Raw genomic sequence first — 27822 nt, 5'->3', positions numbered from 1 at the left:
AGCACAGAAAACACTGAGCAGAGAAGTTTCTGAATGCTGTGCTCCAGGAGGCATCTTTGGACTCTTGTATTGTTTCCATCCGTTCTCTTTCCATTTCACATGAGTCGGTGTGCTCTCCTGTCATGATTTCTCATGTCTCTGTCCTCTCTTTCTTTCTGTGCTTGCACTGCTATGTCTGTGTCACGCTCACATGCAGTCTGGTTTCAGGGAAGCCTTCCAGGTAAGAATATGCTGCTAAGTGGTTGACCTTCTTTGTCAGATTGGTTGGTATCAGTGGACAGTGTAAATACTTGAAGGGTGGTGAAACTATTGAAATCATTGACCTCCAGATTTGTGAGAGTCTTATTTCATCGTTGACTTTCAGCACCAATCCCTGTTCCTGGACAGTATTGTGTGAAAGAGGAGATCTGTTCACTGCTCAGACAGATGGCGTCCATCTTGCCCTTAGTGTCTGTTTCAAAGTCAAAAGTGAATTGAGTCTGGTTCTTCATGCAATATAAACAAAAACATTAAGGCAAGCGAGACCATTAGAAATCTTCCTGAACTGGTGTTTACTCAAACCTGAAAACTAATGTGAAGTAAAAGCTGTAGAAATTTAAAGAGAGGCAATCGGTGGCCTTCTCACTGATTCTGGACAGTGTTTGACAAGACTGGAGAAATTTCTGTGGTGTTTTTTTTCCCCAAGTAATGGATTTGGGAATACAGTGTAAATCTGAACTGCTCCTGCCTTTTGGAAGCAGGTATCTGAAATAAAACACCACATTTGAAATGGTAGAGTAGACTCCTAGCATAAAATTCCAAAATGAAACCATTTATTGCTTAAAATAATGTCCAACTGGAGTGATTTGTTCATCACTAACAACAAAACCCACGCCCTTCAAGGGCTGTTGGAGCCATGCTGTCATTGCACTGCTTGAATTTCCACACTGTTGTAAATGCTTCCTGCTGTTTCCCATCTCTGCTGTGCCTTGAGAGTGGCTCCGCAGAAATGCAGCGTAATGCCCTGTGTAGGTGCTGCTCGGTGTGCGAGTCTGTAGTTATCACTTCTAGGAGGGATCAGGTGTCAGCAAGAGCTCTGCTCAGTCGCCTTCAGATTGTTTCTGTTAACTCCTAATCCACGAGGGCAGTTGCATAAATAAATTTCAGGTGCAGAAGTATGTGCTGATTTAAGATTTTGGGACCCAGCTCTTTAAAAAGGAAGCATACCTTGTCCTGGACATCCAGCAGATAATCTAAGCTGAGGGAGACCATTTGCAGCAGGGTAACAGACTCTTTATTTTTAAGACCCTTAGCAGACAGTGAGAAGCTGCCAGTGCAGAGACACAGAAATGTTGAGACCCTGAAGACACCAGACTCAGAAGCTCCCCTAGTAGAGAAGAAAAGCAAGAAACCCAAAAAGAAAGAAAAGAAACACAAAGAAAAGGAGAGAGACAAAGGAAAGAAGAAAGAGAAAGAGAAAAAGGTCGTAGAGGAGGCAGAAGAAAAAAAGGTAATTCTCCAAGACTTGCATTATTTTAGAAGCTGCTGTTATGGGATGTATTTCTTGCTGTGTTCTGTTTGTTGCTTAGGAACAGTCACATTTGACAACTGAAACAGCTGAGTGTTTTCAACCTATATTTCCTTAAATTTTTACAACTATAAGAGCAGGTATTTAAAGATTTCTGTTAGTAAAAATAACATTTACTTAGCCTTGTAAGTGAGCAGAATTCAGCTTACTGCAGCCTACACAGCAGATCTTCCAGAGCTAATTTGGAAGCTGAGTTTACTGATTTTGCCTGTTCTTAAAATGGAGACCTCTTAGCAAAATATCTGGAGCTCACTCTTGTTCTATATCCTGTCCCCCACATACTTCAGAATCTTCCAGTTACAAAACCTGACATGAGTTGCCAGTTACTCTGAAAACCTGAATCCTCCTTGTTAGCCGCTCTGCGGAGATGCGCTTTTCCTCTAGGAGGCAGCCAACGTGCACGACTGCCTGTAGATGCTGTGCTCTGTAGGGTGACTTGCAGTTGCTGTCAGCTGGGTCTGGGTCTGGAAGTGTGCTCAGACACTGAAGTGAACTCCTAAATGATTGCTGCATCTGGGTGTGAGCATTCTGGAGCAATGCATTTCCATCAAAACCTAAGGTTTTAATATAATTGGTGGGATTTTTAATTTTTTTTTTTAAAGTGTAGTATCAAAACAACCATAATGATTTTATTTTCTCTTGAAATTCAGGGGGAAGACTTGGATTTCTGGCTCTCCACTGCTCCACCGCCTGCTTCCTCTACGCAGCCACAGGTAGACATCTTAGCACATCGCAGGAAACCTTTTTTTGTGATTACATCTTAGCTGTGATACGAGTGCTTTGTCATGCCGCAGGAGAGAAGGGAAAGATAGGCTTCGTCTCCTCAACTTATTGCTGTGAAGCAATGACATTTTATCTCCCCAGTTTACAGACACTGTAATGGGGGATTTCAGGCTCCTTCTGCTGTGCAGATCAATGGATAGAAATACAGATGCAGCTACAGCCTTGGTGGATTTTAATATTATTGGTGGTTTTCAATATATTATTGTGTGGTTTTATTTCCTGGTGAGAGCTAGACGCTAGCAATATTAATGACATGAGACACACAATCTGAAAGAAAAAAAAGTCTTGTGAATTTTGATGAGAGACTTGAGAGGAAGAGACGAGGAATGTCGGGATGTTTTGTATCTTGTCCTCAGGTGATCATATTTGCTGGGTTTCAGAGGCAGCAAATGAAAGGCTTGATCCCATGTTAGTCTAATGTAATTTTTGAAATAATGGGGTGTGGAAGCGTCACTGCTAATATTTCTTCTTCTTTTGGTGTGGAATTCAGTTGTTTCAACTCTGTTGCATTAGTATCATAATTCTTCTGCTAATCTACTCAGAGTGAGCCTGAAGTGGGTGCTGCTGTTGTGGCTGAACCTCAGGAGGTGAAAAAGGAAGAAAGGGAAGAGCGAGATGAGGAGGAGGATGACGAGGGAAAGGTAAGTGATTTAAGTTGCTGACACCCTTAGCCGTGTTCTCCTAGTATCTAGTGTTCCTTGAGAAGAAGCACACAGGAATTACTGGCCTGTTCAGTGTAGTGACCACCTGCAAATGGGCAGCAGTGGGATGTTATACCCTTGAGGAGCTCTAAACACTTCATAGTAAGAGGTTTGGTTGTTCCTCGAGCCCAGGGCCAGGTAACGGTTTTAAAGCTGAGCTTCCAAACAGTTGGGATTTGACCTTCTGCTGATCCCAGGCTGCTTTGGGTTAAGGTACTGTCATTTGAGTGGGGAGCAAGGGTTTACTGGGACTCGACACAGAATGACTGTTGGGGTTTAAAGAATGGGGACTCTGTTTCAGGTTTCTGCAGTAGCAGGGAACTACGTTCAGCCCAGAAGGCTGCGTAGAGTGGGAGTCTGTAGCCGGAAGCTTGGTAGATGAGTCATGATGTAATGGCTGGAAATGTAGGGTTTCTTTAAGGGTTTCTTGTAGTTTCTTGTTCTTCTTGGTAGAAATCCTCCAAGCATAAGAAGAAAAAGCACAAGAAAGAGAAAGAAGAGAAAACAAAGGATAAAAAGAAATCCAAAAAGAAGAGTCATCACAGCGAGGAGGAGACAACGGAGTCGGTGCAGAATGGAACACTAGATGATGAACCACTACCAGTGAGTAGCTGTGTGCTGGCAGCCCTTGCCTTGGGGAAAAGGCAGGAACTAAACTGGTTTGGGAGGAAGGATGATGACAGCTCTTTTCAGAGAAATGAGTTATATTGTGACTGTGATTTCTTTCTTGTTTTCTAGCCTATGTCCAGTTACCGCCTTCTTGCAGAAAATCCATACATTAAAATGGTGAGTGTTTTGGCATTCAAATCCAGCTGTCATCCCTTTCTGTGTTCTCTGAGGAAAGAGGGGATACCCTGGGGACAGTGTAACGACTTTATGTATCCAGCATTTAACCGAAGAACTGTTTAAATCCCAGGAGGCAGAAATATAACAAAGGTCCATTTCCATTCCTTTCGATGTCCCACTTCACAAGTTTTCAAGTTGGTATTTTCTCACTACTTAGCAGTGCTGTGGAGCTGATCCCCAGTGTGCTGCTCGTGATCCTATAGCTGTACCAGATTACTTTCTTTTCGAAGCTTGCTTTATTCTGATGATCTGTTCTGGTGCTGTTTGAAGTTTCTAAATCTTTCCTGTGATATTTCCCCCCCCCCCTTCATTTGCAGACCTACGATATTCAAGGAAATCTGCAGAATGATAGTCAAGTTACTGTCTCTGTTATCTTTGAGAACAAAAGCACTAGCTTCCTTAAGAGCATGGAACTAAATGTCCTGGACTCTCTCAACACTAAAATGCTCCGACCAGAAGGATCATCAGTACATGATGGGATACCTGTGCCCTTCCAGCTACCCCCTGGTATGCGCAGCTTTGCACGAGGTTCTTGGAGTATGTCTAGTCCTGCACTGCCCTCCTGTGGAAAGAATTGTTTGAACTTCTTGCTGTTTTCCAGAAAGACATGTCCCTCTGGGTGTTCGCTGGGCTTTCAGGCAAATCACTGGAGAGGATAAGCCTTCTTACAGTGTGGCTATAAACGCAGGTGGTTCTGCCAGCAAAGAGCAAAGCCTGTAACGTAGGGCCATGAGTCCGAATGTCTCAGTTCCTTTGTCAGGTGACTGCAGGCTGGCGTACCGTTGAACGTGCCAGCAGCACCATCTACAGGAGTCCAAAATTCGTGAGGAGTTTGCTGTGAGATTTAAAATGAAAAGTTATACGTTCATGAACCATTAGAATGCGCTCTGGATTTATTCCCGAGCTGCTGTTGCACTCTTTTAATGGCAGAGGCCACATGCAGTGAAAGTTTTATGATAAGTATGTGCTTATTTGGATGGGGAGCTGAGGCCTTAAGACAAGCTATATGTGAAGGATAATGGCTTCGTACAATAGTGCAGCTGAACTTCTTTGAATTTCACTTCCTTCGCCAGAGTTGAGTACTGAAACAGCTCACAGAAGTCTTCTGGGGTTTAGTGGCTTCAGGGTGCATTTTGATCCTTCATGAAATGCAGTGGGGTATTTTTTTTTGTTCTGTATAAGGCAGGTTTTGACACAGGCTTGTGTATTAAAACATAGAAATGTTAGAATTCAAATTAGTTCTGAAAACTACTTTGAAAGATGTATATTTTTCCAGTTATACAAACAGTTAAATATATTGCCACTGTGACATACTTCGCCCAGGCACTCGCTCAATAACCTCTACTAAATGCCAGCCATCACTGCTGCTTTTCAGAGATCCAAGAGCTAAGTGCTGTAACGGTGTTGATTCACAACAGGAATTGTGCATATAACTCTTGTAACTACGTGGAAAATTTCAAACTTGGTTCGAAAACTTTCAGTACGTAAAGCTGAGCTGCTGCTGATCATTCTAACCGTTATGTAGCTACAGAAACCATGTTCTGACCTGCCTTCTCCCTCTCCTCTCTTCATGCTAGGAATCTCTAATGAAGCCCAGTTTGTGTTTACACTTCAGAGTATTGTTATGGCTCAGAAGTTAAAAGGAACACTGTCCTTTATAGTCAAAGTAAGTGCAGCTTTAAACCCTGTGCTTCTGCTTCCTTTGGAACTGCATAAGGGAGCTTGACTTGGGTGGGAAGCACTGCTTTAGAGCTTTTTTTTTTAGGCATCATTTCATCTCTGCTGCACCAGCCCATTCTGTGATGTGAGAAGTATTTTTACATGGCATCTTGTGCAAAGAGTGTCCCGAATACTGCGTAAGCATGTCCTAAATTGTCATTCCTGGCAGTGTGTGAGCAATGCAGCCTGAAACATATGCCACATTGTCAGCTAGAAGGTCACTGCAGTGATGCATCTGCTGGGGAGAGGAGGTCAACCAGCTGGTGAAAGATGCAACCCCGAGTCTGTTTCTTCTGATCTCAGTTATCCAAAGATCAGTTGAACGCTGCTGCCTGGTACAAGGCAGGAAAAATAGCAATGAGTTAGATAAAATTGATAAGGATGGAAAGCCAGAGCAAGAGTGATGTTAGGGGAAGGCATTGTTTAATAGGTATCAACCTGTATAAGATTATGTGTGTTTCTAATCTTATTTCAGTGAAATTATTAATGAAGGAGCTGTGTGAACAGCTCGAAGGAAGTGAATGGAGACAGTTGTGGCTTCTTCTGAGTCAGCCATTATCTCTTTTAAGGGTTTCTTAAAAATAGTATACTAGTCCTATTTTCAGTACCTAAGAATCTGGGAGATACTAATCGATTATTTTGCTCAGGAAGTAGTGAACTGTAAAACCACATCTCCAAGTGTTAGTTTCCATTCAGTCTGCTCCATGTGTTTCAGCAGAGTGCAATCGAAAATGGAGCCTGTTCCTTCCAGTTGTGTCCCCTAGCTGCTCCGGGTGTTACGTATCAACCCAGCTGCCCAAATCTTTTCTCCGAGTGGCCTGATGTTGTAGCGTGACAGTCATTCTCTGACTGATCCTGCAGGCCCAGCCAGGGTGTATCAAAGGGAATTGAGCCCTAAAGTCTTCGTTGTGCCTGTTTGGTAGGTGGGGGTGGTGCCTCCTCTTGCTGCCTCGGGGCTCCCATTCATCTCCTTTCCTTTGACCTGTTGCAGAATGATGAAGGTTCAACCCATGAAAAACTAGATTTCAAATTGCACTTCAGTTGCGCTTCATACTTGATCACGACGCCTTGCTATAGGTAAGTGCCATTTAGGGAGCACAGCATTGGTGCTTTTGCCGCCCATGGGAAGCTGCGCTTTGGCTGCGGGCCACCTCTGCGAGACGTGCAGCATGCTTGTGACCTTGGCTGCTTGTGATTGCTTCGGGTACACTTCAGTCATCTTGTGTAATGCCCCACTGTTAAAATATGTCCAGCAACTTACTTCGAGTGATTCTGAAGGAGGAGCTGTATGCCCTGTAGGCTGGCAGAGGTTGTGTGGAAGTAGCTCTGGTTGGTCGTAGGCTACTCCAGTGGAGTCTGGAGTTTGGGTCCCATATTTGCTGTAAACCCATTTTCCTGGAGCTTGGTAGTACTTAGACTTCCGCATCCTGAGATGTCTCAAGGTCTGCATGGGGCTAATGTGGCAGATTTCACTTGAATTTCTAGTACAAGTGTTGACTTTCCTTCCTGTTTTGCAGTGATGCTTTTGCCAAGCTCCTAGAGTCTGGAGATCTGCACATGAGTTCTATTAAAGTAGACGGAATTAGCATTTCTTTCCAACATCTACTGGCAAAGATCTGTTTTCATCATCATTTTTCAGGTGAGTCTTCCTTGATGCAGAACCTTCTGCAAAATGCCATATTCTAAAATTTCTGCTGTGCTCGTCAAGCGCAATGCTCCGGGGCCTCAACTATGACAGAAGCAGGTGATGTCCAGATTAAAAAAATTTGGGAGAGGAATTTTTTCCAGTTTTGTAACACATTGATATCCTCAAAGCACGTAGTGTTCTTCAAAATGAACTCTCCTTCTGTCCCTGTAGCTTTCCTCCAGTCCAGCGAGGCACGTGGCAGGTATCACGGGAGCAACTTGCTTACAGTTTGGGCTGTAACTGTCCCTGGGGGGGGTGTTTGATCTGCAGTGCTGCTGCCTGCCTCTTTCCCCAGCGCTTCGTTTCAGTGAGGGAGAGCACAAGCTATTAAGTTTGGACTTAACCACAACACGAGTATTGGCTGAAGCAAAACAAATGGCTGTTTCATCATGCTCTGGTGTATGCATTAGATGTTGCCTCACTGAAAGTATTTCTGGGGAAGAGCTCTACATTCTGATCAGCATTTTTTTTTTTTTTTTGCCACAAAACATTTGCAGCTTACTTAAAAGACAAATGACTAACCTCATTATTGTGAAATATCCCAGATGGGAGCCAGGAGGAGCCAGGCACATACATCATCTTAACCCTGACTTCCTCCTCCCCTCACTCACTAGAAGCTTGGGGCCAGGCGGAGCAGTAGTTCCTCTTCACAGGAAGCAAAGCTTAGATTAAAAGTTGTCCCACTAAACGAAAATTCCTGCTTGCTTTGTAGTTGTGGAACGCGTTGATTCGTGCGCATCCATGTACAGTCGTTCTATCCAAGGCCATCACGTCTGCCTACTGGTAAAAAAGGTGAGAGCGCTGTATCACACTGAAACGGGACCCGAGAGAACCTAAATCTGCACCTTCCCTCTCTTAACAGAAAGGGGGGAATACTCCTGTCTGAATCACCCAGGGACACCCTGGGCACTGTAATTCATCAGGCCCCCCTAGCTGTTTTCGCTGTGCTACCACCAAGCTTGTTCCTCCCCGTGGGCTTTCTGTTGCCCCGCGCATACCTGGTGGGTAGCAGCACGGGTGGCTGCCCCAGACTCGCCTCTTGGCTAAGCCTGCTTCGTGCCGCTGCAGGCTCCAGCGGCTGCTTCCAGTCCCTGAGCTTGACTGGGAGTAAAATTGTCCCCGCTTAGAAGAGGAGCTAATGGATTTTTCTTTTCTTTTTCTTTCCAAGGGAGAGAACTCTGTATCCATAGATGGGAAATGTAATGATTCCACCCTGCTTAGCAACTTGTTGGATGAGATGAAAGAGACATTGTCCAAGTGCTGAATATTCCTTATAAAATATTCCAACTACAAGAAACACACCTAATGTGTAAAGACGAGCAGACCCAAGTGTTAAGTTTCTCCCTCGTACGCATGTACTATCCTGGGGCACGTGCTTTTCAGTTAACTCCACCATTGTTTGCAGTTTAGGCATTTTAAGGCTGTACGTTACCTTTTTATTTCGAAACTTTTTACAAACTGTGGTGTTAACCCTTTCTAGCCCAAAGAGATCCTGGTGACATGACTGGAGGAGGGAGGGAGGGAGGGAGGGGCACTATTTATTCAGCAGCTCACGATGATCCCATAAACTTGCCATCTGCGTGGGACGGTGGACTAAGCAGACTTTGATCACCAGTAGCACAGAGTCTGTTGCTTGTGCTTATTGCCAGGGAAGGCTGACTTGATCCCCAGCCATGGAATATGTCTTCAGGGCTGCTGTAGTTGATGTATATTTCTAGCAGAGGCTGGTGCTGGACCTGAAGGCCTCTTATTTTTTTTTTATATGATTTATTATTATTATTATCTCAAGATCTATTGTGATCAGCATATAAACATCCTCCATCTCCTCGAGCTAATCCAAATGAGCCCTGTGAGAACTGGGATGTTTGAGTTTCTGTTTATAGTAGTTGCCTTGAGCCTTAACCTTCTTTTAGTGACAGCTGAGAGAGTAGAGAGTGAATGCAGGGAACAGGCTGAAAGTGTTGCTGTTTGGTTCTCTGCTCCTGTTGACCACCCCCGCAAATGGCGTCTCTCCTGCCTCTCCCCTTGGAGCAGTCTCTGCCGATGTGTTTTATGAGTCCACTTCAATTTCACATTCCTGAAAAGTTAGGGTGTAGCAAGAAACTGGAAATCCAAAGGGGTTTGTTCCTGCTTTTCTATCGTTTCGCTCACCAGCTGAGGTTGACCACTACCAGGTTAGAGAAACGCCCCCGTGTGTAATCCCTTGTCCTCTGAACACTTTGCAGATAACGGCCCCGTTCCCTCCGTCTGGGCTGTGAAATCAGAGCTGTCGTGCTGTCTCAGTCGTCCCCGTGGCGTCCCACGGCCCTGCCCTCGCAGCAGCGGATGCGGATTTAGCAGCACAAGTGTAACTGGGTCCCTGCAGTGGGACTCTCCCTGCCTGGGGGGCAGAGGGGAGGGAGGGGTGCGTGGGCAGCCGCAGGCTTCTCTCTGCAGCAGGTCACTTTAGAGGGGAGAAGGAGAGGGTCTGTGAAGTGGAGCCCATTCTACCCTGTTGAAGTCTTGTGGAATCACTGACTGGAAAGGGATGTCACCGTGTCCGTTACAGAGGTGCTTAATTGGTGTCCTTCTCCAAAATCTCTTTAAGGTGGTTTTTTTTTTTCCTCTCACTTCTTTGACTTGCTGTTCTGTACCCGCGCTTGAATGGTTTTGTGTTGAGGCGCAGGTCAAGAGCTGGTGGTTGCTGTTACCAGAAGGGTCCCCAGGGAGGAGCTGGGCCGGTCGGCACTTCTCCAGCACCGCCACCGCGCCGGCGGCTGTCGGCCGTGCCCAGGAGAGCCGGGGGAACAGGATAAAGCGGTGATCTCGTCCTTCGGGTCTATGTCCCGTACTTTAAGCGTGTCTCGTGCTCTTTACACTCTCCCCATACCAGGGTCTTTTTGCAAAGGCTCTGCTCTGGTTTTCTTGCCAGGACCAGCTTCGTCTTCTGACTGCACTTGGTCGCTGCAGGAATTCATTTGCAGCAGGCTTCGCTGCAGAGGTGTTGGTATTGGTCAGCCTCCCGTGGTTAGCCAGTTTGTGTATTAGAAACTGAACATATTAAATTTGTCTTAAAGGATGATGTTCCTCAATTAGTGGTTTGTTTTTTTTTTTTTAAATTCATGGATGAAAACTGTCACTTTAGCATGTAGAGTCTTCTCTTAAGGAATCCTGTGCAGTGATTCTAGAATTTTGAAACTGTATGACGTGTTACATTCACAAATTTATTTGCTATCAACATTCCCTTAAAAAAAAAAAAAAAAAGAAACCAACATACCACAAGCTGCTGTAATGATTTTGTGTCAAGATGATCCAATAAACTTTCAAAACAAAGTTAAACTTTCGGCTTTGTAAATAGTCCTTTGATAAGACCCTTCCAGTTTGGATGGACCCAAAAAGGTGACGCAGATTTGCCCCGGCTCTGAATGCTTGTGCCTGGGGTGGGGGGTTACAAGGAATCTCATTCCAGCAGCTCTGGAGGTGAGAAGTTGTTTCTCCCACCACTGTGTGTGTGGGGGAAGGGGGGTTAGCAGCTGGGGCCTGGCGCACCTCAGCGCGGGGAGCCTGCGGTGGCGTACCCGCCGGGCCAGGCTTGGACTGCCCGTCGTGAGGGAGGCTGGGGTGATGCTGTCCATCTCTTGCGTTTTAAACTGACCTGGTTTTTGTAGGCACCAAAACTTTGACTCCTACACACTTTGAATAACTAACTGGTCAGGCGGTCAGGTTTTGGCACTCCTTTGGGACGCAGTGGTGCAAGCAACAGTTGTCTCTAACTAGAAATTACAGGAAAAAAATAGCGATTCGGACAACTTCAGTTAAACCTGCATTGGTTTTCTTGGATCACAATTGCAGCTAAAAATCTAAGCGCTTGTGAAAATCGGAGCTCTGGTCTTGAGGAGATGTCTAGAGCCCGAAGGACAGACACCGGCCCATTCTGTCGCTGCCTTTCGGCCTGGCGCCCCGTAACCTTGGTGACAAACGCGGTAGCGTTAATATGAGGGTTGAGGTCCAGCGCTGTCACAGCAGGAATGGAGGTGTTGGTTTTGTTGATACCCGCAGCGGTTGCCAGTAGGACCAGAACCTGTGAAAATCATTTCTTACAACAAAAAATACCTGGGCTTGTGTAGTCAGCAGCTAGCAGTTCTGCACCGACAAAACCCCACGCCTCGCGTGGAGCTGCTGCCCCCGTTATCCGTAGACAAGGCGCGGAAGGAGGCACCAGGTGCTGGCCTGCGGGGAGCTGCCCGCTTGCTCTGCCGCGTTGTGGGACTGCACATACGTGATGAAACGGCATGAGAACACACACACACACACACACGCACACCCCCTCTGTGAAAATCCATGAAAAGAAAACCCAAACCCAGAAGGCACTTGTAGTGAACATGGAGGATTTAATGAGCTGCATGACCTTAATGAGACAAGGCGGGAGTTCACAGTGAACGTGGCACTGAGCACTTCTGGCTCTTGCCCTGCTCTCTGTGTTTACATCCCATCAAAATTGATGGAGCAACCAGACAAAGAAAGTCTGCCCTTACCTGCGTGGGTTTTGCACACAGTGTGTCACCAACAAGTGCAGAAAAGCCGCTTGGCCCTCTCCTTGCAGGGACAGGAGAGCGCCAGAGGCTGGTGGTTGCAACCCTTTCTTGCCAAGTCTTGGCAGAACCTCTCTGGAGAGGCACGGACGCTGCTGGGGCCGCTGCCCCGGCTCCTCCCTCGGGCAGCAGCCCTCCCCGGTACCGGGGCTGTAGCCCCTGGCCACCCTTGGGAGCGGAGAGTGGGATCAGCGGCTCTGCAGGAACCTCCGTGGTGCTGGGAGCAGCGGGAGGCCGGGATCAAGGTGCTGAAGGCTTCACCCACCGGCTGGGCTGCAAGCACCAGGGATGGAGGTGAGCTGGGGAGCCTGGGCTGCCGGTTTGGGGTGCTCGTGGGGGCAGCTGGGATCAAGAGCACCCAGCTCCTGTGCGGTGCTAGCGCAGGGGCAGCACCCGAGGGGGCTCCGCAGGGTGCGGGGAGCAGCTGTGCTTTTGGCAGGGCTTGGTTTTGGGCTTCCCAGGGGCTTCCCGCCTGCGCTGGACTTCCCTCGGGTCGTGGTGGTGAGAATTTCCCTTGGAACCAGCAGCTGTTTTCTTCCCCTTCTCCTTTTTATGACTTTTAACTTCCACGGAGGTGCAGGTCCCTTCAGCTGCTCTTCCACCAACTGCCCTGGAGCCGCAGAGTCCGGCTCCCGCCACCCTGGGACCCCGGCCCGGGTCCGGCCTGGCTCTGCCCGGGCTGACCCTCCCGCGGGGCAGGGCCGGGGGGGCCGCTGGTGCCAACCCCCCTCCAACGGCCTCGGAGCAAGCGCTGCTGGGCTGGAAACCAGCAAGAAGAAGAAAGTTACTGGGGGGCTGTGGTGAGGGGCAAGCTGGGCTGGAAGGACGCGCCAAAGGCCGAGGCTGCCCCTCGGTGCCGATGCGGGGGCAAAGGAGCCTTTTTGCCACTGGGGCCCGGCTCCCCCCGGGGTCCCTGGGGACTGGGGGGCCGGATCGGGCCCTTGCGCTGCAGCCATCGCCCCGTGGGACCCGGCCGGCCCTGGGGGCTTCCCGACCCTCGTTTCATTTTTGTTTCTGGGTTTGGGCCATTTCTGCCCTTTCTGGGGCACCTCCGTCCCTTTGTGTTAAAAACTGGGGGGAGCTGCCCCCAGCCCCTCGTTCCTCGCCCGCAGGCCCCTGGTTTTAGGGGGTGATTCGGCCCCAGCGAGGGGCTGGGTGGGCGCCCAGGGGGCTGCAGCCCCCGGAGCCTCCCTGGGCTGGGGAGCGGCCGTGGGGCTGTGGGTGCCCCCCCTGCCCACCCCAGGAAAACAAAATAAAGCCCTGAAATAAATAAAGTTGGATATCAGACAATAAAGCCATTAAAAAAGACTGAAAGAAAACAAATTAAATAAAAAAGAATGAAAGAAAAAAAATTAACATTAAAGCAAATAAATTTTTAAAAATAAATCAATAAATTAGGAGAAAAAATACTAAAAGGAAACCAATAAATTTAAAAAAGAAAACCACTAAATAAAAAGAAATAACAAAAGAAAACAAACAAAAATAATAAAAGAAAACAAAGAACAAAAGAACACAGAATAAAAGAAAACAGAATAAAGGAAAATAAATAGAATAAGAGAAAACGACTAAAATAGAATAAAAGAAAATGAATAAGAGAAAACGACTAAAATAAAACAATAAAAGAAAATGAATAAGAGAAAAGGAATAAAATAAAACAGAAGAAAATGAAAGGGTAAAATCAAGCAATGCATTGGAATCGGGCAAACTCAAATAAACCAGAACGAAATAATAAAATAAAACAAACAGCTGTCTCCCCAGCACCGCTGGCGCTGCCTGGCCCTGGGCCCCCCGGAGCGGCCCGCCCCCCCCCCCCCCCCGCCGCTGCCCGCCCCCCCGCTCCCGGGGCCCGGTCCCGCCCGCGGGAGGAGCCGGCGGCGGCGCGGTGCGGCGCGGGCGGGTGGGCGGCCCCTTTAAGAGGAAGTAGGGCCGGCTGCCGGCGGCCGCGCGCGGAGAGGGGCCGCGCGGGAGACCGCCAAGTTGTGCGGGGCGGGCGGGGGGCGGAGTGCTGCGGCCGCACGAGGGGCGCCGCTTCCGCGCCGCCACGGATTAGCTGCGACCGGCCAGGTGCGGGGGAGCGGGGGCGGCGGGGGGGGGGTTGGGGCTGGAGGGGAGCGGGGGGCCTGGAGGGGCCTGCGGAAGGGGGCTTGGAGGGACCTCGAGGGGAGAAGAGGCCCTGGCGGGCGGCCGGGGTCCCCGAGCCGGGGCGGCCTGAGGAGGCGGCCGGGGCAGGGCCCGGGGCGGGTCCCCAGCTCTGCCCCGAGGTCGCCGTCGCTGCCCCCCCCCCCCCCCCCCCCCCCCGGGAGGGGCAGGGGCCTCCTCGGGGTGCGGGGTCGCGGTGGAGTGGCCCGGCCGTGGCGATCAACCTGTTGAAGCGGGTCCCTCAGCTCGCCCGCTGTTCAGAGCCGCCCCTGCGCTCCCTCGGGCGGGAGGCGGCTGCGGGCGCGTTTCTCGTGGCTTCGCGCTCCCCGAGCTGCGGCCGGTACCGGAGCCCCTCTGGCCGGGAGAGGAGGCCCTTGGCGCCCGGGGCCGTTCGGGCGCCGGCGGTTCTGGCGTGTCCTGGAGAGAAACGTCTTGGAGGGGATGCTGCGGGGCGGGGCGGTGGCTTCCCCGAGTGGAGAGCGGGCTGGTGGCATCGCCTCCCCTTGGCGGGCGTCTGCTGCAGCCTTTCGTAGCGAACCAAAAAATCTCATAATGAGGAAAAAAAACACCCGCGTGGAGAGTAAGGGTCTTGCCATGAAGTTACAGTCTTTGATACTTTTGTATTTTGCTCCACCTCTTTCCCCCCTGTCCTTTTGTAGCTCTGCTAATAACTGTTTCTGTTGTAGGTGAGGGTATAGTCCTGGTGTTTCAAACTAATATCAGTGCTTGGGGAGAATGGGGAATTTCCACTTTTTTTCAGATCACGGTGAGCTGCGACTCAGCTGTCAGTAGAGAGAACTTGTGACGCTTGAAAGCAAACTCTCGCTCTGCTTCTGTCTCTTGCTGTAAGCACAGGAATGCTGATCTTACAGTAGCTGCCTCTGCTGTGATCTGCAGCCCAGTAATCTCAGCTCCTTCACAGGAAAGTGTTCCTGTGTGCAAGAAGGACAGACAAAAAGGGAAGGGCAGGAAATCCTCCGGAGAGAGAGGAAAGAGGGATTTGAAGTTGTCCAGCGTGTGGCACAGATATTTAGAAAAGCATCTCTGACATGGACTCTGGTGCTAGTGAAAGGCAAGATCCCCTTCTCCTAGTGCTTGGAGTGGAAGAGCAGCCACGCTTTCTCAATTTCCATCCCTTCTTTGTTTAAAACCCCTTTCCGGTCTGGAAGTCTTCTGCCAAGTTGCAGGGTAGGAGGGGATTTTTGCTAGGAGATGTGAAATTTCCCCAGCCACCTGTTTATCACAGTCCCCAGGGCTTTGTCCTTGCACTCTGCTTCCTTTCTGAGCTTTGGGCTCACATCCAGCTCTGTGTTTATCTATTGCTGTTTCTTGGACTGTATAGTCCACATCTTCGATTCACTTTCTGTCTTAGTCACATACTGGTGAAGTTAACTCGGGCGGGAGGGTGAGCTTCTGACCTTTTGAAATCCCCAGAAAGAGAGGAGAGGAGCGCTGGGAGTTCGTGCCAGATTGGTGGTGTGGTAGGAAACACTGATGCTCTGGGTTTACGCTGAGGTGCTGAGCAGGGAGCCGGCTGCCTGTGCCTGGCTCGCCTTTCGGCATCTGGACGCGTGACTTGGGGTTGCGCGGTCGGCTGTGCCGCCGTCAGAAATGGCAACGGGCTCTCCCGTCTGCTTGGCTGAGGGAGCTTGGAGTGCACTCGGCACCCTGAGCAAAGTCCTCCTTCGTGACTCTGCCTGGCCTCTGGTGCGGGAGCTGTCGGCCAGATGCTTCCTTGTCCACGCTTGGCTCTCACGTGGCTCTTTCCCTGACGGGATGTGAAGCACGGCCCAAACCAAAACGGTGCGATTTAGTCCCGTTTGTGGAGGCCGGACTGTACCGCTGTGCGCTGTGTTTTGTAACTCGTGCTTCTCTGTAAACGAGCCAGGGATCTCCATGGCCATGGTACACAGAGGAAAAATGTTTCCCTTGTCAGCGTGTGGGGTCAGAGCAGAGGGATTGCAAAACCTACCCAGTCCTGCACGCAGCGTTTGGATCTGGGAAAAAAATTACCTTAAACTCCTGAGTTTTAGTTTCTTACAAGACAGGAAAGTATTTTGTGATACTTGAGCCATAAATGCTGCTGTAAGTGGATCCATAACCAGCTTTGCTGGAGGTTTAGGAGCTTATCTTTAGAAATACGTAATATCCAGCTAATGCTTTCAATAAAGAGTGCACCTTAGGCGGCGTCTTTATCCTCCCTTTTCCAGATGCCCCTGGGAGGCCGAGTTATCTGTGACTCCTGCTTTGGTCTGCTGCTCACTTCCCTCTGGAGCTGGTGGTGTGCTAAAAGCTCTCTCCTGCTCATGGTGAAATGATGGAGGGGCTCTTGGGCAGATCGTTGCTCCGAGCGGCTGGGGCACAAAGGGGGGGAGCAGAGGGGAGGAACAGAGGCAGCGAAGGCCAGAAAAAAACACTTTAGCAAGTGTGCAAAGCCAGTGTTAAAAAAAAAAAATCCATCTCACTGCAGCAGCTTTGTCTTCCTCCAGAAAAGTCTGGATCACTCCCTCGGTGCTCGGCTGTGGTGGTGTTGAGTTGATCTGAGAAGAGGCAGAAGCGGTGACGCCGCCGGCCGATCCCGTGGGCTGCCGGGGCAGGACTGGGCCGCGGTGGCAGCGTCCTGCTGCGATCCTGCCCGGCGCTTGCCCTCGCTGCTCGGGGACCGTGGGGCCATGTCCTGGGTACGGCCGGGTTTGGGTGAACGGCGGCCGTGGCTGCGGCCTCTGCGCTGGCTCCGAGTTGGAACCATCTGAAACCTGTTTCAGTTTGAAGCAGAAGCTGAGTCAGGCCCACGGCTGCACTGAAAGGCACTGTAATTTTTTTTCTTCATCCGACCTGTAGGCTTCTCTTGGGGCTGCTGTCTGGGCCTTTTTTTTTTCCCCCCCTTTCTTCTTTTTCCTCTTGCTGTGTGGCAGGAGGTCTTATGATGTGGTTAGTCTTGAGGTGATGTCTAGCTCCGCATCAGTGGGCTTATTCCTTGCCTGGAGACATGCTAATGTGTTGGGTTACTGCCATATCTCCTCGTGGAGGGGAAGAGCAAGCCTCGTGGGCATCTCCTTTCAGTGAGAAACAATACCGCCTTTCTTCCAAAAGTGTAATATTAACATGGGGAGAAGAGGTATTTTGTCGGTGGGATTAGCCCAGCCATGGGCAGGGTTGGCCGTGTGGCCAGCTCGCGCTCCGGCTCAGTCCCTGGGTGAAGGAGCTCATAGCCCTGGCACCTCCTGTGATCTCGAACCCGTAGCCACAGTTAAAATAGTGCCTCTTCCTGGAGTCACTGTATCAGCCTAAGGCAAAATTCCTGCTCCAAACTGGTGTTACCTCTTACTTGGGTGGGGGCAGATCCCAAAGTTAGAGTAGGGGAAACCCCTGTTGGTTCAACAATACCCTGGCCCAGCGAGGACCATAATGCGGAGCCCGCAAAAGCAGGAAGAAACGGGTAGCCCAGCTTGGACTCGATAAACATCACCCTGCCCCGAACAAGTCCTGCAGTGGGGGGACAAAGCCGGGCTGGAGGACAGCAGAAGGCCTTCCAGAAGGAGCACGCTGCAAAATACAGCCCCTCAGACCTCAAAAAGAGAGAGCTGCTCTTCGCATGCCGTCAGCCACCCACTGCCTGTGGTTTATCCTAGAAATATTTGTCTGTGCAGTTAACCTGTCTCCTGGAGTCGTGACCCAGCTTGTCAGCTTAACGCAGCGTCTGCAGAGCCTGCAGCGGATTAGCTCTGCCTCCACATGCAGCCGTCATCCCGGCGTGGATCTGGGAGCGTGCTGTGGAAACCTTCCAAAATAGCTGCGGCTCTGACGTTGCAGTAGATGCAGATATCACGTAAGAGGCAAGAAAATTGGCCCTAAATCAGGGCTCGGGGCTCTCTGATAGCTGCCCCTGCCACACTGCAGTCATTTCTAGGCTTTCAAATGAAGATTTGGAAACTGCAGCATCTCTGAGCTTCCCCTTTTGGGGAAGGGAAAGTAGGAGGGGTGACCTGTGAAAGTTACTCTCTTATGTGGCTTTTCTACCCTCTGTGGCTGTGGGGAGGATGCCTGGAAGGCCGGGAGGGGGGACAACCCACGCTGGAAATTCGGTCTCCTTGCGTGCAGAGCTTGGAGGCCGTTCAGCCTTCAGGGGTTATCCCGCCCCGTCAGCGCTCGCTCCCTTACCTGCTGCCCCTCGGGATCCCCTCGCGGTGCGAGCTCCATCGCACAAACCCCATAACCGCCCTCCCGTCCTCCCCGCCTGGGCTGGATCAAAATCCTCAGCTCGGAGTTGAGCAATAAACTGCCCGCTCCTCCATCCTGCTCGTGGGGGTTGAAAAATGTCACGCGGTGACCCGGGCGTTCCCCTCCGTGCCGCGGCGTTTCCGTCCCCAATGGGCTCTGCCAGAGCTGCTGCGCTGGCCTCGCTTGGGTCTTCTCCGAACCCAGCTATGGCTTAATTTAACAGGGCTTTTCCCTTGATTAGATAAACGAACTGGGTTTTTAAATTGGCTGTTCAGACGCGTAGCCTTTCAGGGGGAAAAGAAGATACCAATTAAAGCCCAGTATAAGTATTTTTGGTCTTTTGTTATGCTGTTGCCTCTTCTTATGCATATTGGGATGCAGATATGCGTGGCTTAGAGGCAGGTAAAGAAACTGTCCCGCTCCTGAGCCAGCCTCTTTCCTGGAGCAGCCTCTTTTCCAGGAAGTGCCGGGGAGATGCAGCGTCTGCACATTTTTTTCCTTGGGAATTTCCAAATTGTGCAGGAGAATTAAATGGTGGGGGGTGGCTGGCGACCGGCAGGACTTTCTTAAAACTTGACTTTGTGGTGAAATAGAAAGGGCTCTTTGTTTGCCTAAACCTTGGGAATTCAACGTTTCAAATGTGCGTTTCTGAACGGCTCTGTTAAGTTTGGTGCGAAGGCTGCTGCTAAAGCAGTTTCCGAGACAAAAATGTGGGTATTGTCCTGCAGAGCAGCAGAACGCGCTGGCTGCTGGTGTCTGGCCTGGGGCTGTAGGTGCAGCTGGGCCGGATCCACTCTCTGCTCCTTCAGCTCCGGCGCAGCTTCGGAGGAGAACCGAGAAAAGGCGATGCTGCGGGTAACGCGGGGCAGCCGCTCGCCTCTCCTCGTGCAGCGATCCTGCAGAGGAAAGGCAGAAACACCATGACAGAGCATTGTAGGGGGGAAGGATTCGCTTTTGGGAAAACATTGGCAGCGCCCTGGGCCTGGACTGGGTGCCAGACAGGAAGGCGGCTGACGTGGAGGAGCCGTCTCGCCGGGGTGAGGGATGGCCAGGCGCGCCTGCCGCGGCTGCGCTCGGCCCTCCTCCTCGGCCCCACGCGCTCCTCGCCGTGCCCTGCCCTGGCTGAGGTAAGCGCGGGGACAGACCTTTGTTTCTCATATCACAGAACAGTTCAAAAGAAAACCTCCCGTGAAGGCGAGCTGTCTCCTTTGCTGCCAGGCTGGCTCCAGAGGCGCAGAAACTGGCTGTCATTAGTGCCGGTCCAGCCCTGCTAGCCGTAATTGGTCTGATCCTCGCTCTCCGTATTAAAATCTCTCCTTTGATCGTAGAAAACCAGGATCATCTTGTACCGAGAAACTGAGCTAGTGCAGAATGGCCGTGGGAAGGTATTTGTGAAAGGAGGAGGGGGGAAATTATGGAAAAAATGTGCGTGTGCGTCCGTCTTTGCTTTTTTGTTTAAGTCGCCTGTTTCGGAGCCACTTTGCTTCTCGGGCGTGCTCTGTAATTTTGGTTTTCACTTGGAAGTGCTCGATGCATCTGATGTATTGTGGCTGCTTTATCGGACTGGCACGAGTGGTTTTGTGTCCTCTGCTGGAAACTCCGGCCTGAGCGATGGCATTAGCGGTGAGTAAGGACGCTGAAAACGGCCCAGGGGGAAGGCGGGGGTTCATCGCTTCCCTCTCCCTTCCGGGGAGCCGTGGGGATGGGGTGACTGGCACGGGTTCGTCACCGAAGGGCTGCAATTACAAGCAGCCACGGAAGGAGCTTTTGGCTGGACTCGGGGTGAATGCTGAGCAGCAATACCATATTGGTGTCGTCTCGCAGGACAGCAGCGTGGCTTCCCTAAAAGGGAACTGCAGAAAAATCAATTATTTTGAGAAATGCATTGCTCACTGGGGTTTGTTTAAGGGCTTGCTTACCAGCGAGGCAGCAGGATGTGAGCCAGCCCGATGCTGGGGTCACTGGGAGGGAAGTGGCCGGGTGTCTGACACCTCCCCGCCTGTGGCAGCCTTCGTGTTGCAGCCGCGCATGAAATGGGTTGTTTTTTGGTCCTCCCCGCTTTTGAAAAAGGAACCTCTCTGCCTCGGTGCCGACGAGCGCTCGTGGAAGTTGCAGAGACGGGCTGAGCAATTGCAAGAGCGATCTGCCGAGGCCAGAAGCGCAGGTAGGAGCTTGCTGACGTGCTGGCTGGCGTTTTCGGCGGTGGTTGTTCTTTCCTGGCTGCTGTTAAACCCCTGCACCAGGGCAGCAGCGGAGGGGAGCCCTGGGCGTCGCTCGGGGCAGGCGCTGACGGAGCAGTCATGGGACTCCTGGAAGAGGGTTTTGAGCCGCTCTGCCTCTGCGGGGAGGGCAGGATCCAGCGGGAACGCCGCTCGCCGCTGGAGAGCCTCGGGATGGCGGCGGCCGGTCGCGAGGGGAGGCAGTTCCCGGGTGTTTCGGAGGAGGTGACGGCCTTTCCTTTTTCACACCCTCTCTGAGCCGCCTGTAAAAGTAACCACGAGCCGGAGAAGCGACCGCCTGGGCTTCCTCTGCCCGGAGCCTGGTTTTAAAGTCAGGCAGCACCACGGGATCTGCCGTCCCCGCGAGGGAAGGGGAACGGCAGGGCGACACACGCAGCCCTGCCCTGGATTCCCATCAGCAGAAACCGGCGTTGGGACTGGAGCTGCGGGAGCAGGGAGTAAGGGGAGCGAACGAGCTTTTGGGAAGGGAAGGGAGGGCCAGGCCTCGACACCCCTCGCAGGGCAGGCACGTCGCCTCCTGAGCCAGCGCAGTACGGAGCCATTCCTCTTGTGTCCTTGGGAATTGCGGAGAAGCTGGAGGTTTGTTTGTGCTCTGGCCAGCCTGCCGCAGCGTGGGGCTTTCTGCGGCAGCTGTGGGATCTCGGAGGGATGGCCAAGGTCCTCCCGGAGCGCCGGTGATGTGCGCTGTAATCTTGGCTGGCTGGAAAGGAGGAGTAAACAAAATGTACTGCACGTTTGTTTGTGGGGGATTTTTTTTTCCCCCCCTCATCTTTGAAGCTTGCAAATACCATTCAGGTGCTTTGCATGTCTCATGGCCTAATTGTTCCTGACCTTTCCTTTCCCTTCTGTGCGAAGGCAGTGTCTTCGTGCTGCCCGAGCTGTGACTCCTGCCTGTGGAAGTAGGTGTTGTATGTGTGATATCATCTTCAAGCAATGTCAGGGATGCTTTTGGTCTCTGTGCCTTTACTTTATTTTTTTTTTTTTTCCCCCTGGAGCTAAATGTTTCTTTTAGCTCAGTTGCAAAGACCATGATTAAATAGGCTGCATCTGCTTGAAGTCTTAGCTACTCCTTTTGATAATGCCTTCAGACCGACGCTGAATCATCTGAGACACAATTGCTGCTGTGTCGAGCTCCCCAGTTCTCATGAATGATTTCTCCATAGGAAGAGGAAGCTTGTTTGTCGGAGGGATGCTGCCCTGATACCAAATGAGCTGTGTTAAAAGCCTCTTCACCCTGCCCAAATGACAGTTTCTTCTGGAAAGTGGTCAGTGTTTGCTTCTTGACATGCACGGCCAGGCCCAGGGGGTGTTTGGTGTTTTCCCGGCAGTTCGGCTGTTCTGGTTCACCCCACTCTCTTCTCTGTGTCGGGCCCTGATCCCTGCTCAAGAAACACGTCGTTGTCCAGCAGAAGGGACGGTGCCTGGCTCCAGTCTCGGGCTAACACGGATGGAATCAGGCACATCTTACAGAAAACAAGTAGAAGCAGAGTTGCACCGTGCCGGGAGCGCTGCCACTCCTCGGGGAGCTGTATGGAGGGCGATGCTCCTGCTTCTTTACGGCTTTTTTGTTTTAAAGGACATTTCTTCCTCCATCTCCAGCCTAAGGAAATCGTTGCGTGCAAGTACTTCTCTGGGACTGATTTCCTGCTGGAAGTAGCCGCAGACTCAGCACCTGCTGTCCACATTGTTGGTGACTTGGAGGCCGGCCCTGCCTTCGCTCCGGACGTGGCACCGCGGTGAGGTGGGCGCAGTCCCCTGGTGCTTCCGCCCCGCCGATCGCCTCGGCGTTCCGCTGCAGGATGTGGTGAGGCTGTGACACAGCTCTCGGTAACCAGAGCTGCTGCCTCGTGCTCAGATGTCCCTCCGCGCCGTTCGCTACTTCCTCTAACCGTGTCTGTGGTGTGATCAAACGCCTCGTAAGGACGCGTTTTCTGGGGGTTTTCTTCTGTTTTTTGACTCTCACACAGTAGCAGCAGCTGTTCTAGCGTGCAGCAAAAGCATGCGTGCAGTGAATTCACCTTGCAGCCCAGGCTGGATCTCGCTGAACCACATTAAAATGCTTTTTTGGTTTCTCCCAGCGCGTGTCGTGGCCCATGTTGCAACAGGAGTTTGGATCTCTCTGTTCCTGCACAGAAGAGGTTTCTGAGCCCGTTCCCGCAGGAGAAGCAGCGTTAGGAAACATCGAGCCTGTTCTTAGTGGGACGAACTGAAGTGGTTTGGGTTTTCTTCCTTGTTGTAATTAAATAAGAAAACAAGAGGCCTCGGTTTAAATCTTTTTAATCTTTCTCCAGAGAAGAAATGCTGATTAGCACTATGCATCATCTGTTAGAGATGGGCTGAATTGCGGCAAAGGTAGCCTTGACCTTGAATTTGGGATTTTGTTGCCAACGTTTGAGGATGCTGTTCACCTATTTGAACAACACTGGCTTCGTATAAATTTAAGCTTTCTGCTTGGTGAAAGGGATTTGCTTCCTTGCTTTCTTGTAAAACTATGGAAACCCTTATTTTGCCAGATTCAGTAAGGCATCAGCTTTAGTTAATTTCTGTTCCTTTACTTATTTCTCTGTCCAGCACATGTAAATAATATTTTTGGTACACATAGCTTTCTGCTTTAAGCTTCCATCAAAGAGCAGCTTGACACAAATTATACGAGGGAATGGATGTGGGAACAAAGGAGGTATAATTAGCTACAGATAAACAGAGCTGTGTTTCTCGTCAGCATCCTTTCAGATCTTAACTTGTGTCTCACCCTCTTGGAGCTAATTCTTTTCCACAGCCTGGAAGAGGAAGGCAAGCTTTCCCTGGTCTTCCAGCTTTCAACCAGCCTTTAACTTGAAGTGAGCTAAACTGAAATGAAAAATATGTTTATGGTCTGTCTGCACCTGCAGAAGAGGCTGTGGCTGCGCTCAGGGCTGGTGTTATTTCAGGATATTCTCTTTCCGGGTGCCTGAGCTGTGACTTCTTCTTCTTCTTGTTGTTCCCCTCCACCCTTTTGTGTCCTGTCTTTAGCACTACGGCAGCGCACGCAGCTCCTGCTCCAACGGTTGTTTTGTTGGAGCACGTCTGGCAGCAGATCTGAACGTTATCGTAGGGTGTCATAACCTTACCTTTTAGGTGGGCTTGTTTCCTAAGCGGGCGGGAAGTGTAGGGGAAAAATCTGATCCAGGTGAAACTCAACTTAAAGTTTTATCCTTCTTAACTCTGGTGTGTTGGAGCCGAATAGGTGGTGGTGGAGTTTCTCCCTGTTTCTGTGGGGTTTGGGTCTCTTGGTGTGATGATGTCGGGGGGAACGGCAGCCATCTCCCGCAGAGGTTGTGCTGGGGGGCACGGGGGGACTGCGCCTTGGTGTCCTGTCATGCCCCTTCCCGTCACACCTCTTCCCTACGGGGCTGTGGGGCTGGTTCTGTCATCCCCACGTTGAGCGAGGGAGACCTTGCAGGGGTGACTCTTCGTTCAGCCCAGGTCACCCCTGGCAGCTGAGCCGCCCCTCTGCTGCAAGCTGGGCTGCAAAGAGAAGGGGGAGGAAAGAAAGCTGCCGTTGGCCTCCCCCCCCCTTCTCAGATCTGGGGCGAGGGCCCAGATGGTATCCCAGATCTCTTCCTATGGGATTTAGACAAGGTTTCCTGTTGAGAGAGCTGCTCCTAATCGCTGCCCTTCTGTGCTGTGTTGCAGATCAGGACCAGATGAGCAGAGGGAGGTTTCTGTGAAGATCAGAGTCGCCCCAGCCCTGCCCCAGGAAGCGGCCCAGCAGCGCTGCGTCTCCAGCTGTCATCGCTACGGACCTGGAAAAGAAAGAAGAAGAGAAGAAAAATGTCCCATGCTTTAAAGCAAGTGTTCAATAAAGACAAAACCTTCCGGCCCAAGCGCAAGTTTGAGCCAGGGACTCAGCGGTTTGAGCTGCACAAGAAGGCTCAAGCCTCGCTCAACGCTGGCCTGGACTTGAAAGTTGCTGTCCAGCTGCCGCCAGGCGAGGAGCAGAACGACTGGGTGGCCGTGCACGTGGTGGACTTCTTCAACCGCATCAACCTGATCTACGGCACCATCAGTGACTATTGCACGGAGCAGTCCTGCCCCGTCATGTCGGGGGGGCCCAAGTACGAGTACCGGTGGCAGGACGAGCACAAGTACCGCAAACCCACGGCCCTGTCTGCTCCCCAGTACATGAACCTCCTGATGGACTGGATCGAGGTACAGATCAACAACGAGGACATCTTTCCCACTAACGTTGGTGAGTTCAGTCCCAGCGGGAGGGAGGGAGGCCGGTGCAGAGCCCTCTGAGCCCTCGGGTCTCGTTTCTGTTCCAGGAGACGCTGTTGCACAGGTCACCCTTGCAGCAGAGCTAGTTCCTTTTGTGGTGCTCAGAGCCTGGCAGTGTAGTGAGCTCTTCTGAGCGCCTGAGAAACCTCAGAGCTCTTCTGGAGTGCTCAAATACCCAGCGCTGTACCAGATCCCACCTGGAGTCATGGATACCTCAAGGAAAGCCAAGCTGAGCCTACGCAGCGAAAACGAGAGGCTGCTCTTCGAAAAGTCAGTCTCTGACGTGACTCTGGAGTAGCTCGTGGTGGACGTGGTCTCCTGAAGGACAGCTCTTTCCGCGCGGATGGCTAGCTTGGCTTCACCGCGCGTGCTCTGCGTCAGCCTGGCGATGGTGGCCACGTTTCCATAATTAGCCTCTTTGTTATTACAGGCTGGCGGGAGCTGACGCTGCCCTTTCTAGCTCGGTGCTTCCTGACGTGCACTCGGCTGTGTGCTGCAGCTGGGTGGGATGCTGACATGTGCGGGGAGGGAGGGGCAGTGTTTTATCTATTGCCAGGGTGATGGGAATGAGAATTTGGCCCGAGACACCTAAATCTGCATATCCAAGCACAGCTTTGTGTACTGGCTTTGGGACAAAGGTGGTTGGGTTTTTTGTTTATTTTGTGTTGAATAAGATGGGGAGAATTCAGCAGCTAAAGCATTAGGTAAAAATGATTGATCCCACTCGGAGCTCCCATCTTCTGGGATGCAAAAGACAAGCTGCAGCAGAGCTCCCTCCCTCCTGCCCCGGCGTTTGTCCCGTCAAAACTTCCATGGGACGCAGTTGGCTCCTGTCAGGGACACGTCTGCCTCCTCTGCCACGCGAGCGTCCGCGGGGCTCCTGCACTTGTGCCAAAATGCTGCTTAGACCTGGTGTTGGGCGGGCGGAGGGAGGGAGCGGGGCCATGAACAGCCGGTTCTTCAGGCAGCTGAAACACTGAGATCCTCCCCGCCCGTCCCTCCTGTCGCCCAGACAACTGCTGCGTTGCCTTTAGTTAGGGCTCTTGTGCAGGACTCTCTGGGGGCTATGAACAGGGTGTTCGTTCTGTTCAGGGAGGCAAGGCGAGTTTCCAACAGCAGGAGGGTTGTGGTTTGGGTTTTTTTAGTTGTTATTGTTTTCAGCTCGGCTTTTGGCAGATTCCTTGCCCTTAACGCCGACTGAAACGCTGCAGTTCTTGCAGAGCACCGAAAGGGTTTCACTGATCCTCGTTCCTCCAGAAACGACCTGTGTGAACTTTAAACTGAAATATTCTACGGTCGTGGCTGGTTGGGCCGACGGTTCTGCTGCAGGGCCCCGGCTAAACAGATCCCAAAGAGCTGACACCTTTAGAGTGGACCTTAACGGTTTTAGTTTTTAACCAAAGCGCTGAACACCCATCAAAGGAAGAGATAACCGTGGGGAGTTAACGGCACCGACTTTCTTTTGGGAAACTGCTTGGTCCTATCTGGTATGTCGTGCTGTTTGTATAAACACGCCAAAGAGGAGTAGAAGAAAACTCTATCAGACCGAAACAGCTGCTGGGAATCTCTGAGGCTGGTCTCTTGCTTTCTGTTGCCAGCAGCGATCGGTGGCGAAGTGCCAGCGCTCTGTCACTTCAGAAATCTGTGCTTTGAAAGATCTGATCCAAACGGAAAGGAAAAAGGAGAGGGGAACTGGAAATTACCGGGGACAGAAGCCCTTTTGTCTCAATCTATCCATTTTATCCAGTTCTTGTGGCCCCAAGGAACCAGGTTTAACTTTGCTGAAGGTTTCCCATGGTCATATCTTCCCTCCCAGGTACTCCCTTCCCCAAGAACTTCCTCCCAGTGGTGAAGAAGATTCTCTCCAGGCTCTTCCGGGTCTTTGTCCACGTCTACATCCACCATTTCGACCGGATCACCCAGATGGGGTCGGAAGCTCACGTCAACACCTGCTACAAGCACTTTTACTACTTTGTGAAAGAGTTCAATCTCATAGACACCAAGGAGCTGGAACCACTGGTGAGTGTCTGGGTGGGCTCAGGGTACCCCTCGGTCTGTCGGGGTCTGCAGCCGGCGCGGAAGGGGTGGGCTGGGGGCAGAGGAGTCACAGAGGTCAAAACTGGTTGCCCAAATTCAGGACGTGGGTGTTGGCCGCGCAGTTTGACTGTCAGGACGCTGGGAGTCGGGACGTGCGGGCACAGCTGAGGAGGGTGGTCTGGGCATCGCCTGGGGGCAGCTGCCTTGTTCTCCGGCAGCCTCCTCGCAGCTGGCTCGCCGTGCTGGCCTGCACTGCCTCAGCCCGGGCTGCACCCCCTCCCTGGGGGTGCGAGGGCCCCACCGCCGCCTTCCCAGGGAGTCTGGAGGATGGAGAAGACCGAGGAGGCAGGGATGGTGTTTGGAAAGCCGCAGGCAGCAGAGCAGACTCGCAGAGCTGTCAGGCAGCCGAAGGGTGTCCTGCGGTGCCCAGGAATGGGAGTGGTGGGGGGACGCCAACCTGCCCAACCTGGAGTTCTTAGTGACAGTGTCACTGCGTGCCTGGGAGGGGTATTTACGGCTAAACGATGGTGAGGTTTTCTTCATCCACACCCTCACCTGGCAATCTGGATCTTCCTTCATGGTCCCTTGTCTTGTCTTTCCCTTTGACAGAAGGAAATGACCTCCCGGATGTGCCACTGAGATCAGACCTTCCTGCTCCCACCTCGGCGTCTCTTCCGAGGACTCCGAGTCCCACTCCTGTATGGGAGGCATGATTCAAGGGGAGAACAGAGACGTTTTGTTAAAGAAATCTATATATTTTTAATGAGTTTCAATGTAAAACTGTGATATTGCAGGAATATTTTTTTAAAGATGCTCTAGATAAACTAGTTTTTTATAGTAATTTCTATAAAAAAAAAAAAAAAGGAAATATTTTCTGCCAGTTGGTGGAAATGCTCGCTCTCTGAGGAGGGAAGAGCCACCCTGTGCTGCCTCTTCCCTGTCCCCTCACTGCAGTGGCACCGAGTGAGCCGAGCCAGATGCTTCAGATAGAGCCACGTTGTGTAGCTGGTGCTGCCATGGAAGCGGTACTTCCCTCCAGAGACCCATTTCCCAC

General features: G+C 51.4%; 2 protein-coding genes across 4 annotated transcripts in view; both read left to right on the top strand.

Moving 5' to 3' along the window:
- Positions 1 to 8807, top strand: part of AP3D1 (adaptor related protein complex 3 subunit delta 1) — a 42537-nt gene extending 33730 nt beyond the window's left edge. Inside the window, exons 22-33 of one of the 3 annotated variants that reach the window (XM_086477427.1) lie at positions 197 to 220; positions 1285 to 1489; positions 2218 to 2280; positions 2893 to 2991; positions 3505 to 3654; positions 3790 to 3837; positions 4215 to 4404; positions 5475 to 5563; positions 6608 to 6693; positions 7134 to 7255; positions 8016 to 8095; positions 8472 to 8807. In XM_086477427.1, the coding sequence (XP_086333553.1) occupies positions 197 to 220; positions 1285 to 1489; positions 2218 to 2280; positions 2893 to 2991; positions 3505 to 3654; positions 3790 to 3837; positions 4215 to 4404; positions 5475 to 5563; positions 6608 to 6693; positions 7134 to 7255; positions 8016 to 8095; positions 8472 to 8567 (1252 nt within the window). In that variant the 3' untranslated portion in view covers positions 8568 to 8807. The remainder of the gene's footprint in view (positions 1 to 196; positions 221 to 1284; positions 1490 to 2217; positions 2281 to 2892; positions 2992 to 3504; positions 3655 to 3789; positions 3838 to 4214; positions 4405 to 5474; positions 5564 to 6607; positions 6694 to 7133; positions 7256 to 8015; positions 8096 to 8471) is intronic. The other 2 variants (XM_086477426.1, XM_086477428.1) reach the window with 2 other exon arrangements.
- A 15353-nt stretch (positions 8808 to 24160) lies between these two features.
- Positions 24161 to 27512, top strand: MOB3A (MOB kinase activator 3A). Its single transcript, XM_009962128.2, has 3 exons — positions 24161 to 24702; positions 26548 to 26750; positions 27378 to 27512. The coding sequence occupies exons 1-3, from the start codon at positions 24285 to 24287 to the stop codon at positions 27405 to 27407; spliced, it is 651 nt and encodes a 216-aa protein (XP_009960430.1). The 5' UTR covers positions 24161 to 24284; the 3' UTR covers positions 27408 to 27512.
- The last annotated feature ends 310 nt before the right edge of the window (positions 27513 to 27822 follow it).

Source organism: Leptosomus discolor, chromosome 24 (assembly GCF_034619465.1).
Source record: "Leptosomus discolor isolate bLepDis1 chromosome 24, bLepDis1.hap2, whole genome shotgun sequence".
Taxonomy (NCBI): Eukaryota; Metazoa; Chordata; class Aves; order Leptosomiformes; family Leptosomidae; genus Leptosomus; species Leptosomus discolor.
Note: the sequence above shows the minus strand (reverse complement) of the source record. Positions and strands in the feature narration are given on the sequence as shown.

Excerpts from the sequence above, each read along its gene's own strand:
- MOB3A (XM_009962128.2), top strand. The coding sequence starts at position 24,285 with ATGTCCCATGCTTTAAAGCAAGTGTTCAATAAAGACAAAACCTTCCGG. Across the intron at positions 24,703-26,547 it reads CATCTTTCCCACTAACGTTG|GTACTCCCTTCCCCAAGAAC; the intron begins GTGAGTTCAGTC and ends CTTCCCTCCCAG. Across the intron at positions 26,751-27,377 it reads CCAAGGAGCTGGAACCACTG|AAGGAAATGACCTCCCGGAT; the intron begins GTGAGTGTCTGG and ends TCCCTTTGACAG.